The sequence below is a fragment of the Salmo salar genome, chromosome 12 (assembly GCF_965601325.2).
Source record: "Salmo salar chromosome 12, fSalSal1, whole genome shotgun sequence".
Taxonomy (NCBI): Eukaryota; Metazoa; Chordata; class Actinopteri; order Salmoniformes; family Salmonidae; genus Salmo; species Salmo salar.
In genome coordinates this window covers 49,811,632-49,829,321 of record NC_138302.1, presented here as the reverse complement: position 1 = coordinate 49,829,321, position 17,690 = coordinate 49,811,632, and the positions used below count along the sequence as shown (strand labels likewise).

At 40.0% G+C, this 17,690-nt stretch overlaps 1 protein-coding gene across 2 annotated transcripts in view; it reads right to left on the bottom strand.

Moving 5' to 3' along the window:
• bin2 (Bridging integrator 2) overlaps positions 1-16,961 on the bottom strand; it is a 32,452-nt gene extending 15,491 nt beyond the window's left edge. Inside the window, exons 1-4 of one of the 2 annotated variants that reach the window (XM_014131735.3) lie at positions 16,789-16,961; positions 13,063-13,143; positions 7,589-7,643; positions 4,179-4,273 (exon numbers count right to left, since the gene is read on the bottom strand). In XM_014131735.3, coding sequence (XP_013987210.1) covers positions 4,179-4,273; positions 7,589-7,643; positions 13,063-13,143; positions 16,789-16,881 — 324 coding nt within the window. In that variant the 5' untranslated portion in view covers positions 16,882-16,961. 2 annotated transcript variants of the gene reach the window in all.
• Between the last annotated feature and the right edge of the window lie 729 nt (positions 16,962-17,690).

Genomic DNA, 17,690 nt, shown 5'->3' with positions numbered 1-17,690 from the left:
TAAAATTATAGACTGTACATTGCTTTGTAAGTGGGCAAACGTACAAAATCAGCAGGGGATCAAATACTTTTTTCCCCCACTGTATATCATCCTATGGGCAATGGTCAGACGAAAAGATCCAACCACACGCTTGGTAACATGATCCGGTCGTTGCCAGCAAGAGCAAAAGAAAGATTGCCCCAGATAATACAGGCGCTCACCTTTTTGTACAATTGTACCACAAACTAAATGACAGGATTCGTACTGTTCTACCTGATGTTTGGCCGAGTTCCACGGCTACCAGTGGACATCGTGTTTGGAAGCACCTTGAAGAGCAAAGATGTTTTGACTCATAACGAGTATGTCGACTCGTTCCAAAAGGTCTGTCAGAATCGCCCAGACCAACACCACTGACTCTCAGAAAAAGCAAGCAAGGCAGTATAACAAGAGAGTGAAGGGTACTGGCCTAGAGATTGGAGATAGAGTTCTCTTGGCAAACTGAAAGGAAAGAGGAAAAGGAAAACTTGCCAACTTGTGGGATTCAACGGTCTATGTGATCACATGGAAAGTCTACAGAGTCAAAAATCCTACTACCAAGAAGAGTAAGGTAGTACATCAAAACTTCGTACTGCCAGTGAACTTCCTACCGGTGGGACAGACAGACAAGGTGTCCACAGTCACCTCTACTACTTCAGAGTAGGACATAAATGCAGACAGTGGTGCCGAAAGACCGGTATTCGATATGGTTGAGGATTCAGAGGATCGAAGGACTGGTGCCTGGATTCTCGATGGCCAGAACCCTGAGGGGCCACGGAACCTGGCCAGAAACCTGAGGGGCCCACAGAAGCCCCAACATATTCGGGACTGGAAGATGGAGTAAACATGAGAGAAGCCGATCCTCCAAGTCCACGAAAGGACATGATCTCCAGAGACGCAGCTAGCTCGAGCACAGGAAGCACCTCAAGGATCCCGAGTGATGTTTCAAGTGATCTTTCCGAAGATGACACAAGTAGAAAAGGGATGTCAGTGAGCAGTCTAGATGGCATCAGCAGTAGAAGTGCATCAGTCAGCATCTCTAGATGCATAGGATCTACTAAGAAGAGAATGAGTAACCAGAGTGAGGAAGAGCACAGAAACAGCCAGAGGGCTGAGCTCACTGATACAGTCCTGGATCCAGTGAAGGCACCTTGAGAACTCAAACTGGAAGAGTTGTAAAGCCTGTCAGAAGACTTTTAGAGTCAACGAGTCAAGTGATTGCTGAGCCTGACAAAAGATTGATTGAAGTCCCATCAACTTTTGTTGAAGTGTAGGCCTAAGTGACAGTACCCCAGTGAAAAAAAGGCCCAGAGGATAGATTAATAGAGAAATAGATCTCAAGAAAGAATCAATAGATTAAGGGAATGAGAAATACTTTATTAGAGGTTATATGTATAAGGGCATATTTCTACCTGGCAAAGTCTCTTTGCTGTCCTTCTGGACAACTTTAGGTTAAGGTTACCCCTGTGAGGAAAACGTCTTGCTGAAATTAAGAGTGAGTGTAGGAGAGTTAAAATAGTTATTCCATCAAACTTCAAATTATTAGAACAGTACACAACGCAGAACAGAACATCCAGGTTAAGGGTCAGTGGCCCAAGCCCGCTAACAGGAGTGTTCCAAGTTCAGACAGAAGAGGGAATCAGATCGCTATGACCGCCAGGAACTTTACTTTTGGTTTATATTTCCATTTATTGTGCTACTAGTACTACCTGTTGATGTTAAGTTGGCAATTACAGTAGCTGGATGATATTAACATGAGCTGCCAACGTATGCTAGGGTTGCATTATGGGAGATGTAGTTTTAGCTCTTTAAGATCTGAATGGGATAAATGCAATTTCACTTTGTAGCTTGTTTGTATTACAGTGTTTTTGTACATAAGTTGTATTTTAATACTGTCAACACTGAAAGCACCTAGCAATGTATTAGAGATGTGAGACAGGATACGCGTTTCACTTTTCTTCATGCTCTTGTCATGACTGTCTCTCCTTGGTGAGGATCAAATGGACCCATCAGCTAGGCACAGATTTGAGGATGGCCTGTTTTATGACATAAATACCTTGCTGAAACTCTCCCCGACGCTGCAGAAATGGAAGGCTGAAAATCAGAGACTTTGCCACCAAAACTCCAACATCCAAAAGTGGATAATGAAACAATATTTCTAACAAAGAATGTTGGGAATGATGATAGATGGAATATGCAAAATTAATGTATATTTTGTGATGTCATTAAAACGATCAGAAAGATGTTATAACAGAAACATTAACTTTTTATTTTACCTTTATTTAACTAGGCAAGTTAGTTAAGAACAAATTCTTATTTTCAATGACGGCCTAGTGGGTTAACTGCCTTGTTCAGGGGCAGAACGACAGATTTGTACTTTGTCAGCTCAGGGATTTGATCTTGCAACCTTTCGGTTACTAGTCCAACGCTCTAACCACTAGGCTACGCTGCCGCCCTGCTGCTGCCACTTAAGAGCTTTCACAATGTACATATCAGATTTACATCTAAATGTTGTAAAAATTATAGGATTCATTATTTTTGAAAAGATAGAAATGTGATTTTAGCCTTTAAATGAGATGACTTTTCATATAAACCTGAGCACAGTCATAACCACGCCCACGTGAGCAGACATTGTGTCAACAGGACGGAACACCCTCCAAGGCCAGAGTGCTTAAAAGGACTTGCTGCGAATTTAAAAACAGTCCAGAGGACGTGAGAATGTGGTCCACACGTTGAAATGGTTAAAACTACAACACCAGAAAATGGTAAGACCCTCTGAAACTCTCGATGAGTGAAGAAGGTGAAGACTAGACCACCGTCTGCAGCTCTGCATGTAAAGTAGTCTAGGACAATTGACCAAAGAGGGGTAGACAGAACCCTCTCACCACTGTGTGGTACACCTGAAGCATCCATTCTAAGAAAACTCCAGAACAAAAGAAGCCTACAACTAAGAAGGACATTGTGACCTCAGGTGGTTTCAACAGAGAGACGACAGAGAAAGACACCTACAAGTAAATATATGTTACATTTCTAATCCGAATGAGTGGTTGTTAGGGTGCTAAATATTCATATTTACGGTGAGCATAGTTTCCAAATGTATGTACGATAAGTTCACCATCTTTGTCTCTCCCGCGCTTTATCTTTCCCCATCCTCTTTCCATTGTGTAACATGCCATCATATCGGGTTAGTCCACTAAAGGACTGTTTTCATTGCATCGTGTTAGTAATCAATAACCTATACCTTGTGTGTGTATGTGTGTGTGTGTATGGGTGTTTATGTATTTCTGTGTGATTATTTAGTTAATTAGTAAATACATAATTAAGCCAATTTGTGTATCGCTGATTCATCACTTAGGTTAGGGTTTGTGCAGATTTATGAAGTCAACGACGTTCAGAATGAGACTGATATGAGGAAATAATTAATAATTGACTGTTATTGATGTAAGAAATATTTAGATCATCTTTAGAGTTTAAGTCGGGAGATAGTAGCTCTGTAAACAACTTTTCCCGTGGTGCCCCAAATTCCTAATGAGTTAATTGTTATATGATTAATTTAATTGAGTAATAATTAAACATAGTAGGTAATTATTCGATAAATAGCAGTCATCACATTAATGATAGTCAGGTCACGACCCTCTATAGAACAACTTGTCAGATGGTGCATTGAAGACTGAAGTATCCCTGTCCTGTCTTTTCATAATACCATTGCAGATCTACATAAAAGCCCAAAAAGACAGCTGAGGTGTCACTCTTTATTTCTTGGTTCTTCTGTGGTACATATAAATACCGCTACACTTTCCATTTTGCATTGATTCTAAATATGCCCACTTCACTTGCTACACATGAAGCCTGTGACTGTAACGGCAATTTGATTGACCAAGCGTAACAAGCTACACGTGTGAATGCTACAGGTAGTATAAAAAAACTTGTATTATAATATATATCTATATCTATTATAATATATGTCTATCCTTGTAGGTTATGTAGCAATGTCAGTTTTATAAACATTTCGACAAAGCCTTTTCATTGTTAAAAATATACCTATATTTTTCTCTCAAATGAATACTCTCCCAAGTGATCTAATACTAACATCTGTTTGGATATTCAAATAACCGCACCCATCCCTACTATAGACCACAACAAAATACCCAGCTGTAGCCCACCTCCATGATGACAGACAGGTCCTCTCTTCCCTGCCAGTCAGGTTCGTAGACGTCTCTTAACGTCTGGGACAGTCGCTTGGATGTCTCATGCATCACTGTAGAGAAGGACAGAAGGAAAATTGACTGCATTTGCCATAAAAATGTTTGTGGGTAGATAACAAGTGATCTGCTAGGCAAGTGGTGTTGACTAGGCTAGGGGACAGTGTCTGGGGATGTTTTTATTTAATTTTTAATTTTAACTTTATTTATACAGGTTTATTCTCATTGAGATAAATATCTCTTTTCCAAGAGAGACCTGGTCCAATAGCAGCAAGGGGAACAACGTTTCAGACAAACCAAATTACATACACTCACACAACAAAAAACAAAACTATAAAACACACATACAGTACAACAAAAACATATTTCATTTAAAAACAAACATCTTGACTAAAAACAGCTGGCCTAAAAACAATTACACTCTTCTATAATATATACATCGATCAAGTGTTTCAACTCCACCAACGAAACTAGATCACATTTTACAATGTTCAAAAGAGAATTCCAGGACCACGGTGCTAAATAACTAAAACTATTTCTACCATGACCTGTTCAAATATTTGGTACTGTTAGAAGCAAATCAGAATGGGACCGTAATTGATACTTATTTACTGACCTAACTAAAAAAAGAACAGAGATAAAATGGCATTTTACCTAATATGGCCTTATAAATCAGTGTATACCAGTGTTTAAGCCTACGCAAGGTCAATGACGACCAGCCAACAGCGCTGTAGAGATCACAATGTGTTAGACGTTTCTGATTTGTAATGAACCTGAGGGCTGCATGATACAATGAATCAAGTGCTCTCAGGGTAATGGCTGAGGCCTGCATATATATAACATCACTAAAATCTAAAACCGACAGTAATGCACATCGTACCAGCTCATTCCTGGCCTCAAAAGAAAAACAAATCAAATTTATTTTTATATAGCCCTTCGTACATCAGCTGATATTCTCAAAGTGCTGTACAGAAACCCAGCCTAAAACCCCAAACAGCAAGCAAAGCATGTGAAAGAAGCACAGTGGCTAGGAAAAACTCCCTAGGAAAAACTCCCTAGAAAGGCCAAAAACCTAGGAAGAAACCTAGAGAGGAACCAGGCTATGAGGGGTGGCCAGTCCTCTTCTGGCTGTGCAGGGTGGATATTATAACAGAACATGGTCAAGATGTTAAAATGTTCATAAATGACCAGCATGGTCAAATAATAATAATCATAGTAGTTGTCGAGGATGCAACAAGCACGTCCGGTGAACAGGTCAGGAAAAGAAAAACAAGCCTTATGCCGGTAATAAAATCCTATTTTCAGCTTGAGCTTCCTTATCAAGTTGCCTACTAACTAAGGACTCCAGTACCTTTGATAGTACAGACAATTTTGAAATGGGTAGATAGTTGTAAAGTAGAGAGGGATCTCCACCTTTCAGGAGAGGCAGTACAAAAGCAGATTTCCATAACTTGGGGATTTCCTTAACATCAAGTGTAAGGTTAAAAATACATGTTAAGGGGGGAGCAATGATGTCAGCGGCTAGGTGTTGAAGGTGAGGGTCTAGTTCATCAGGGCCAGGGGATTTTTTTCATAAATTTCTTTCAGGGCTTTACACACGATGTAGTATTCACTACATCCCCAGACACTGTCAAGGGTAGTATTCACTACCAAACAAGTTGGGACTACATGAACACTTATTTTCTGCAGCAAAACATTTTGCTACGGTGTACACCAATAAGGATGTGTCTAAACTTCACAGTTCATGCAGCTTTAGTATTCTGATCGTAGTTCTGATCATGGAATTCCGAAGGCGTCATAAGTCTACATTTAAATGTGTCAAACGTGTCCACAGTGTTTCTGGATTCCCTTTTCCCGCTCTATATTCAAATGCCAGTATGCAGTCTACAAACGGTGGAATGGGTTAAATATGATAACACAATTGGCAGTAGCTAACTAGGCAGCTAACTTCTGTAGCTAGCCAGCAAGCTGGCAAGCAATGCTAAAGTGATTGCAAATGGATTAGCATAACTCTAGCCAGCCAAACATTATTTTCTAAATATTAGTTAGCTGGCTAGCATTTGAGTCCAGCAAACACTTTCCTCACACACTTGGTACCTATTTCCTCCGACGTTATAATGAAAAGGTGCCTCGGTCCCAAAATACACATTTTTTGGAGAATTGTGGGAGGGGTGCTGATGACATCGCCCACTGTATGCACTTTCGGTAGCCTGATTACATCAAGACTGAGGAGAAATCCGCACATAATCCATCCCTGACCACCTCCTGAAGGGGTCAGCCAGATCTGAACACAATCAGACCCGTCTTTTCAATGCGATCTTCGTATTCTGATAGCAGAAATCACAGGTAAGTGTCAAGTGTAAACCTAATAAATACAACCTGGCATGACAGAAATCATAATGGAAAGAACATTAAGATAAAGTTTTGGATTTTAGGCACAATGCTACACCTACGCAAGGTCAAAACAACATGGGCTTCATTTGAAGTGGAATGCAAACGGTTGCACTAAAAAAAAAAAAATATATATTAAAAAAAACAGTACTAACACAATAATTTCTAGCTCAAATGAATCATACATTCATTTGCTGAGTCTGCCCTTTTTAATGGTCCTCAGTTCTTTGCTTTTATAAATTGACAGTATAGACAGGATTGCAAAAACAAATAATCTAATAATAGATGGAATTCACTTCCCTCTTTACTTTCTCTCCCATGCCACCAGAGAGGATTTGAAAGTATTGTCAGTTTACAAAAAGAGACTTGGGCCAATGTGTCAAATTGAACACATTACTGTACAAAATATAGGCCTACAACTACATCAAAGCCAAAAGAAGAAAAAAAATAGGGTAAAGATTTCTGATCTTGTGGCCATGACAACACAAAGATTGTAGACATTTGGTTTTGACCTGAATATGAATATGGCAGCCTGAACTGCCTAAATTCACAGGGCAACACTAACAGCTAGCAACAATGACAAGAAACTACCTTGTGGGGAATCATAAGTGGCTCGTTTCAGCTAGTTTCATCTTGTTCTTGATACCATGTCTCATTTTGAGGTGTTTTGACTGATTTCATTGGTAATATGGCAAAAAAATTGCTAGCTAGCTAACCAACAATTGTAACAATGTATTTGAGAGACAAGTGCTCATTGTGCAAATGTATTTATGTTTTCAATAAAAATGTGATAACATTTGTCAACATTCTAAGCCAACCCTGCCTGTTTTGCCAGTTTTGTTGTTTAACAACTTAAATTAAGCCACCGGTTATGTAATTGATTTGATTAGACTAATCAGAACCGTAGGTGCTCCTGTGCCCATGAGAAACCTCTGCGATGGAGTGAGATGAAATAGACAACTCAAATAGACAGCTCCTACCTTTCACTGCACGGAAGTACGCTTGGACTTCTTTGAATAGTCTTCCCCCATCATTCTGTTGGTTGAAAAGACAGAAGATTCAATGAGCGAGTTGTTATAGTACATTTCTTACAGTGAGAGCATCCATCAATCAAAGACCCATTCCAGTAGTTGACGTCACCTTTACAGAAGACAAACCTCCAAAAACACTGAAAGAGAAAGACACCAGGATCTTCACAATTCAAGATGTACAATCATACCACAAACAATAACAGCAAAGAATGTACAGTATACATTCTTTACTGTTATTGTTTGTGGTATGATTGTACATCTTGAATTGTGAAGATCCTGGTGTCTTTCTCTTTCAGTGTTTTTGGAGGTTTATCTTCTGTAAAGGTTTTTTAAAGGTGTTTTAAAAGTGACACTGTCCTTTTCGAACAAGGATTACCTTTTGATGCTTCAAGGAGCCAGAGAAACTAACAACAACAAAAATTTTATCTGAATAAGGAGTATATAGTTTTACGCAAGGCATGGTGGACCAACCTGGTCTCAGAGCATTTCATATTATTCTCTACAGAAATCCAAGACACTCCATTTTTTATGATATGTTACCAATTACAATTCGTATTATGTTACCAATTTGCAAAATGTATGATATGTTATGTATTCTGTCTAGGTGGCTAACATTAGCTAGTTCGCTAACGTTAGGTAGGCTTGGGGTTAGGGTTAAGTTTAGGAATTAGGTTAAAGGGTTACGGTCAGGTTAAGTGAAGAGTTAGCTAAAAGTGTTAGGGGAAGGGTTAGCTAACATGCTAAGTAGTTTCAAGGTAATAAAAAGTAGTTTAAAAGTTGCTAATTAGCTGTGATGAGATGGATATACACCCACCCATCCACCCCCATCAACAACCCTCCTTTAATTTTAGCCTTAAGTAACCATCTGTCTTATGTAACCATACCTAACATATACTAAATGGAATAACATATACTAAATAGAGTGTCTCAGATTTACGTACAGAATAATACGAAATGCTCTGAAACCAGGTTGGGTGGACTTGTTTGGTTAATTAAATGCTAGCGGCAATGACTGAATTCAAACTTGAGTTAGTTATGGGGTAAGGTTTGATGTGGGTGTCTCGTGTGTGCTCATAGGTGGGAAGAGTGGCAAATTTGTTTTGACTTTGGATAGTCTATCTCTGGGGATAGTTAGGGACCGTCAATAAATGTCAATGTAAATGGGACAATATTTTCATGTTGTCTCATTAAATGCTGTCAATATTTATATATGAACTTCTACAATTTATAGTTGGTTTAAGATTTTTAAGTCATTAACATTTGGAGATATTGACCTTTAAAATATTGTCCCATGTACATTGTGTAATTTCCTGATGATCCCTAAGCCCAATAGGGATATCAAATGTCAAACCAAATTGACCATGGGCATTATGATCAGCTTACTTGGGTGCTGCCAGCTGTGGGCAGGATTAAAATAAGCCCAACCCACAGAAAACTGTTATGGTACCCTTCCTTTTCTCTTCTCCCAAAACAAATTTTTGGACAAGACTACTTTTTGACCAAAATTAACCCATTCACACTTTGTAGTCCATTTTGACACTAGAATAAATGTTTGACATATCAATGCCACATCGGCCATTTTCCAAACAAGAAATAGCTTTTTAGCGTCAGTCGCTCTTACATTTTTTTAATAAATTGTATATATTTAACCTTTAAGTCAGTTAAGAAAAAAATCTTATTTACAATGACAGCCTACACCGGCAAAGCCCTAACACGGACGACGCTGGGCCAATTGTGCTCCGCCCTATGGGACTCCCAATCACGGCCTGGAATCAAACCAGGTCTGTAGTGGCTCCTCTAGCACTGAGATGCAGTGCCTTAGACCGCTAAGCCACTCAAAAGCCCCTTTAAGACAACTTTTTCTTAATATGTGTTGATTTGGTGAAATGACCCAAAATACAGATATTTAAAAATGCACACAGATCTGAGGGCAGAAACAGTTAACCAGACGTCAGAGAAAGCTCCCTTGCAACATACAGTGCATTCAGAAAGTATTCAAACCCCTTGATTTTTTCCACATTATGTTACGTTACAGCCTTATTCTAAAATTGATAAAAATTATACATTTTTCTCATCAATCTACACACAATTCCCCATTATGACAAAGTGAAAACGGTTTTTAGAAATGTATTAAAAAAAACAAAATACCTTATTTGCATAAGTATTCATATCCTTTGCTATGAGACTCCAAATTGAGCTCAGATTCATCCTTTTTCCATTGATAATCCTTGAAATGTTTCTACAACTTGATTGGAGTCCACCTGTGGTAAATTCAATTTATTGGACATGATTTGATAAGGTCCTATAGTTGACAGTGCATGTCAGAGCGAAAACCAAGCCATGAGGTCAAAGGAATTGTCCATAGAGCTCCAAGACAAGATTGTGGTACAAGCGCAGATCTGTGGAAGGGTACCAAAACACTTCTGCAGCATTGAAGGTCCCCAAGAACACAGTGGCCTCCAGCATTCTTAAATGGAAGAAGTTTGGAACCACCAAGACTCTTCCTAGAGCTGGCAGCCTGAGCAATCAGGGGAGAAGGGCCTTGGTGAGGGAGGTGACCAAGAATCCGGTGGTCACTCTGACAGAGCTCCAGAGTTCCCCTGTGGACATGGGAGAACCTTCCAGAAGGACAACCATCTCTGTAGCACTCCACCAATCATGACGTTATTGTTGAGTAGCAAGACAGAAGCCACTCCTCAGTAAAAGATATGACAGCCCGCTTGGGGTTTGCCAAAAGGCACGTAAAGGACTCTCAGACCATAAGAAACAAGACTCTTTGGTCTGATGAAACCAAGAATGAACTCTTTGGCCTGAATGCCAAGCGTCACTTCTGTAGGAAACCTGGCACCATCCCTAAGGTGAAACATGTTAGTGGCAGCATCATGCTGTGGGGATGTTTTTCAGTGGCAGGGACTGGAAGACTATTCAGGACCGAGGTATATATATATATATATATATATATATATATATATATATATATATATATATATATATATATATATATATATATATATATATATATATATATGAATGGAGCAAAGTAAAGAGAGCTTCTTGATGAAAACCTGCTCCAGAGCACTCAGGATCTCAGACTGGGGTGAAGGTTCACCTTCCAACAGGACAACGACCCTAAGCACACAGCCAAGACGACGCAGGAGTCTCTGGACGTCTCTGAAAGTCCTTGAGTGGCCCAGCCAGTCTGGACTTGAACATCTCTGGAGAGACCTGAAAGTCGCTGTGCAGTGATGCTCCCCATTCAACCTGACAGAGCTTGAGAGGATCTGCAGAGAAGAATGGAAGAAACTCCCCAAATACAGGTGTGCGTCGTACCTCAGAAGACTCAAGGCTGTAATTGCTGCCAAAGGTGCTTCAACAAAGTACTGAGTAAGGGTCTGAATACATATGTAAAATGTGATCTGTTATTTATTTTATTTTTTTAAACCTGTTTTTGCTTTGTCATTATGGGTTATTGTGTGTAGATTGATGAGGAAAACAATTTAATGCATTTTAAAATAAGGCTATAACATAACAGAATGTGGAAAAAGTGATGGGGTCTGAATGCTTTCCGAATGCACTGTTCAAGATGAATCAGAGGACATTTCTATGTGAACACAAAAACAGTAATTTAGCACAGGGGTTCCCAAACTTTTTAACTTGGGGGGCCCCCCTTCCAGCATTGGGGAACATCCCACACCCCTAGCACACGTGCCACGTCTATATTTATGGGAACAAGCACTGTTCATGACAAACTGTTCACACTCCTCTTGCTGGTGGAAAGATTTCTTTGGGGTACTTTTACACCTTTTTCTCCCCCAATTTCGTGATATCCAACTGGTAGTTACAGTCTTGTCCCATCACTGCAACTCCAGTACGGACTCAGGAGAGGCTAAGGTCGAGAGCCATGCGTCCTCCGAAACACGACCCTCCCAAGCCGCACTGCTCGCTTAACCCGGAAGCCAGCCGCACCAATGTGTTGGTGGAAACACCGTACAACTGGCAACCAAAGTCAGCTTGCAGGCGTCCGGCCCGCCACAAGGAGTCACTAGAGCGCGATGGGACAAGGAAATCCCGACCAGCCAAACCCACCCCTAACCCGGACAACACTGTGCCAATTGTGAGCCACCTCATGGGTCTCCTGGTCACGGCCGGCTGTCACACAGCCTGGGATCAAACCCGGGGTTATAGTGACGCCTCCAGCAATGTGTACAGTGCCATAGACTACTGCACCCCTTGGGAGGCCCAAGTGGAGAGAATTGTACAGGTTTGAAGCTAATTTCCTACAATTCTACACGTTTTGTCATGGGGTGCAAAGAAAATGTTGCAGTTTTAAAGCTAGTTGATCTGGACATTTGACAAATTATAAATAGCTCTAAGGTATGCAATAACTAACATGACAAGAGGAAGTGATGTGTCTTGTGCATTCTACTATTACAACTTTCAAGACTAAATTTAAAGCCGGACCCTCACGCCCCACAGTTTAGGAACCACTGATTTAGCAGACAAAACAACCTCTGGTTTTTCCAATGCTTTTTCAAATGAGCGACCAACCAGTGGCTAGTCAGTTGGCCATTTGACAGCATATCAGTCAATGAAATTACATAGAAAAAATAATAATGTAAACAAAAAATGCAAGGAAGGCCACCATTCCTAATGCTCAGAGTTTGGATCCTAAAGTTATCAATGCAAAAAGATTTCATTTGAGTGAATATGGTCCTTATGTGCCTAAAGGCCCACACGGACTGTAAGATTTTTCAGTCTTATGCCACGGCTTTGCTGTCCCAGACAAAATGTACACGTCGTGTTCAGTATGACAGGGTATGTATAGATCTGATGATTATGTACCACTACGTGTGTTGTAAGCTCCGACAAAGTTCTGAAAGTGTCAGAAATGTTGAGCCTTTATCGTGGAGTTTGGCTAGTGTTACGAGCTCATATGAGTCACCAGGGATCGGGTGACTGACCAATAGGAGGAACACTGCAGGCAATGACACCTTGCTGGTGTGTAGTCGTTCTTTCGATGCCATGCTTGATATGCCCAGTTGACGCAGTTGATGTAGCCTACTTTGCTGAAGTATCCTTGCAATGCATGACAATCGCAGAATGTGACGAGAGAACTGAAGCAAATCATATAATCTGGCCAGGTTGATAATCAAGATTTGAATTTGATCACATCGCAAAGTGTGACATGTAACATGTGTGACATGTAATAAAGACTGAATCCGACGTACAGTGTGGGAAGGCCTTTAGGGGATGGAGAGACTTGAGCAACCAACAGTAACAGTCAGTATGACTCATATAGGCCTAGTACAGCATGTTACAAAAAGTGGGCTTATCGATACAAACATCTATTGCATCAGTGTTGCAGTTCATCATGGGAGACAGAAACAGCATGACATTGAAGCAGAGCTTTTCTTCATCAGTACCTGTTGTTTGAGAAGGTTCTGGGAGTACTGTTCAAACTGTTCATCTTTAGTCTCCATGTTCTTCCCCAGCTTCTGCATGACCTATGACAGGACAAAAACAAAAGCAGTTGATATATCCACAGCTTTCTTTCAATCAACATTAATGGGCATGACTCTCTATAATAGGTGTCGTACTGTTGTTCAGGTTGACCTGTGTGAGGTACTAACAATCACCCTTCAAATCAAATCTTATTGGTCACATGCACATATTTAGCGGATGTTATTGCGGGTGTAGCTAAATGCTTGTGTTCCTAGCTCCAACAGTGCTGTAGTATCTAACAATTCACAACAATACACAAATCTAAAATTAAAAGAATGGAATTAATAAATATATAAATATTAGGACTAGCAATGTCGGAGTGGCCTGACTAAAATACAGTTGAATAGAGTATATACATATGAGATGAGTAAAGCAGGATGCAAACATTATTAGAGTGACTAGTGTTCCATTATTAAAGTGGCCAGTGATTTCATGTCTATGTATATAGGGCAGCAGCCTCTTAAGGTGCAGAGTTGAGTAACTGGGTGGTAGCCGGCTAGTGATGGCTATTTAACAGTCTGATGGCCTTGAGATAGAAGCTGTTTTTCAGTCTTTCGGTCCCAGCTTTGATGCACCTGTACTGACCTCGCCTTCTGGATGAGAGCGGGGTGAACAGGCCGTGGCTCGGGTGGTTCATGTCCTTCATGATACTTACAGTATCTAGGCCCTACATTGTATTCCATAATGATCTTACTGGTGTTATGTTCACTATTTTCCAAACCCAGGCCAACAAAATTTATATTATTCCCCTTTCCCAAAAATGACATCTGTTGTTGACCCAAAATGATTGGATGGAACTTGGGCACAATTGAACCGATTTCATCTGTCAGACATTTCAAACCACACTCCCTGTCCTTTTTTGGGGGTTTCAGCAGCAAAGTGAAACTAGCAGAGCAGTACGCCAGCACCAAGGCCAAGTGAACCACAAAACCACCGAGTAAGAGCAGTGAGTGAGAGGAAGTGTATGCAGAGGCAGGAAGTGGAAGATTTTGTGTCCACATGCAACATCAACAAAATGGCATTAACAGACTAGCACAACATTAATGTGGATGCTTTCTGTTGGGATAGACAACTAACTTGATATAGGCTAGTTCACAATAAAAGGTAAATTGAATATTATTTGAACTGTTGTTTTTTTTGTCTTTTGAGGAATTACCCTGGGGTCATTGAGGTATCAACATCAACTACATTCAGTAGGTTATGATTCTTCAAACAGATTAAACTCTCAAACCTGTCTAAAGCCCTTTCACAAGCCATCAATTGCTTGGGTCTGTCAGTGGTAAAGAACACGCCAACAGTCAATAGAGAGACTGTCTGAAGAAATTATATTACTGTCAGGGGCGGAAATCCCGGGGGGGGACGGGGGGGACACGACCCCCCCATCCTGGGAAAAATATGATTTGTCCCCCCCAATATATCACTGAAACATAACTATGTAATTTCAATAATATTAATAATACGCAATGAAAGCAATTGTGCTGATTAGACACTTAATAGCGCGTTCTTAAGTTTCAAAAGATTGCGACCCCCCCACCCTTTGCCTCACAATGGTTTGATCCACTGCCAGTTCCTTAGTTGGCAAGGTAACAGAGGGGTCATATCCACTGTCTGAAAGGCACTCAATGAACGTAACTGACGTGAGGTTAATCCAGTCAATCGCGCACACACACTAGCTGAATATGCAGAGCTAGCGAGCAAATATTAACTATTAAGCTAGCTAGTACCTATTCCATTTATGTGGCCTCGTCAAAGATGGAATCTTTGCTATCGTCAATTTATTCCAAGATCGGCATGCAGATGATGTAAGTTAGTGCTTCAAAGTCCCTGTGATAAGGTTAGCGATAAACTGGAGTCCAAACTGAACAGAACTACACTCTCTTCTACCATTGTCTTAAATATATTTAATGGTCTCGTTGCAAAAGCTAAATTGTCGCAAGGGAACTTTTATTTATTTATTTTATTTCACCTTTATTTAACCCGGGTAGCAAAGATTATAGCAAACACCACTGAAACGGAATTGGTGCTCGCTAGCTTTGCAAATTCAGCTATTGTTGGAAGCCAGCCAATATGAAACAAACTATTAAAATTACAAAAGGTTGCAGCATATGTTGTGTAAATGGTGAACTCATACAGCTGTCAACTCTTGTCATTTTAATCCGTTTCACATTTGCTAGCTACCTTTTAGATCGAAGCCCAAATAGAATGATAAAAGATAAGATGATAGAAGCCCATCTCCTACTGTAAATAACCTACACACTGTGTGTGGGTGTAGCCAGCCAGCCAGGTAGAAAAATGGCAGAAAAATAAAAGACGGACATCAGAGTATTTTTCAGTACACCAAAACGCAAAGTAAGAACCCTAGTAGCCTAATATCTCAAAGACTAGTTGATAAAATGTTCATAAGAAAGAAATGAAATTCTAATGGAAATGTTTCACAATGATGTCATTAGGCAGAGCAGGCAACAGATGGCACACAGACAGCAGAGTTGGGGACAGATATGCAGGGACAGACTGGCAGAGACAGGGAGTCTCAGGTAAGTTTGTTGAGTCTTTGTTTGGCAACATTATGAAAGGTTCTCAATTTTTTTTACTTGTAAAATAGGAACATAATTGGAAAATGCCATGGATACCCCCACTCTCAACTTAAACTGGTGACTGAACTAAGATTTGTTAAAGGCAATGGTATTGCTGTTGTGATTAGTTGTGTAGTTTTGGGTACCGGTAGTTAGGAGTACGGCAAACACCTTATTTCTTTGGTTCCTCAATATACATTTACCATATTACAATGTAGGCTGTGTTACAGCACTACTTTTGGTGTCCCCCTCAGGAATTACTCTTGAGAAAATTTCATGTAATTGTCCCCTCCAAAGTTGATATCAGATTTTCGCCCCTGATTACTGTAGTGGACAATGTAGGCCTACTGTCACCAATATCATGTAGTTCAACTAATAATTTAACTACATTTTGCAGTAGCTTGGTGGTAATTGTTTTCAGTAGTTAATTACTTTTTTTCCTACTGGAACTACACACAACGTTTTTTGCAAAAAGAAAAGATCAGTGAAGTTGGCAAAAAAAATCCTTTATTTTTCGGCATCAGACCTGCCTAATTCGCACTTGAAACATCGTTTTTGTGTTTGATAGGATAAATGACATATTCTGTTAACATATGACCCCAAATTGTTCTGTTCTTGTAATTTATAGTCTGACATTTCTGATCTATACATGATCATTTTTCACAAAGTAGTTTGGATGTAGTTAACTACGTTTTCACAGTAACTTTAGTTAAGTAAACTATATTTTTTTGTAGTGGTAGCTTTAGTGTAGGTTAACTGCTTTTAATGTGAACTAATTGGTAGCTTGGTAAACTATCTTTTCAGAGTAGGTTCCTCCACACTGACCAAAATACATAAACAGGGCCTGGTTTCACAAAAGCATCTTAAAACTAAGTTTATCTTATGGTTCTAATGATGAACTTAGCCTGAAGATGCTTTTTGGGAAACCGGGCCCTGGCCAATAACAGTTAAGCGTCATTAAGTTCAAGTACCCCAAATGACTAAGCTAGTAGTTGTAGAATTGCCTAATGAATTGTGGCAATCTTGATTTCAGGATAACATAGAGATATCACGTTTCACTAACTTGTTGCTTACCTTTTCCTGAGCACGATTCAATGACTTTTGTACTCGTTTGGCAAGAATTCCAGCCCCAGCCCCAATGTTTTGCCCCATCTTGTTCTCTGCCATAGTTTCTTCTTCTCTCACTCTGGTCTGCTAATGCTTCCTCTTGTGAAATCACTGCTCTGGTGCTTATATCTTTGTTGAAGTACTTAGGGGCGGAGAGCAGAAGAGTCAGTACCAATGTCAGACAGGAATCTCTCTCTCTCTCTCACACACATGACTTTGCCATACCCATGTAACATTTGTGTCAGCCTTGTTAAAAAGGTTGCCTTGCAGTGAAACGGACACTAGCTTTCCTAAAAATCAGTCGACAGACATCATGAAACATGTTCCATCCTCTTGTTGAAACTTGTAAACGAGTCAGTCAATTACCCTGCGGCCGGTCTTTGTATGAGTGTTTAAATTACTATTTTATTTTTTACAATATTCTAGAAATCGCTTCCACAGGATAAAGCCTACACTTAACTCATCATGTTAATCCTACCATCGTCAAGGTAGACCGCAGGATGAATACAAAATATTATTTATTATATTGACAAGATGGTTGTCCGCTGTAACCATGTAAATAAGTATTGGCGGGAGGGAATATTCTAGCCCAGTCTTTCCAAAACTCTGTGCTGGTTACCCCAATGGCTGCACGTTTATATTTTTGGCCGAGCACTAGACAGCTGATTCAAATAATCAAAGCTTGATGATTAGTTGATTATTTGGATCAGCTGTGTAGTGCTAGGGCAAAAACCAAAACGTGCACCCCTTGGGGTCCCCAGGACAAAGTTTGGGAAACCCTGTCAGACGAATCTGGCCAATTATCTTTTGTAGAAAACATCAATATACTCGTAACAACCTACCATTGTAAAACTTAAATTTGATCAAAT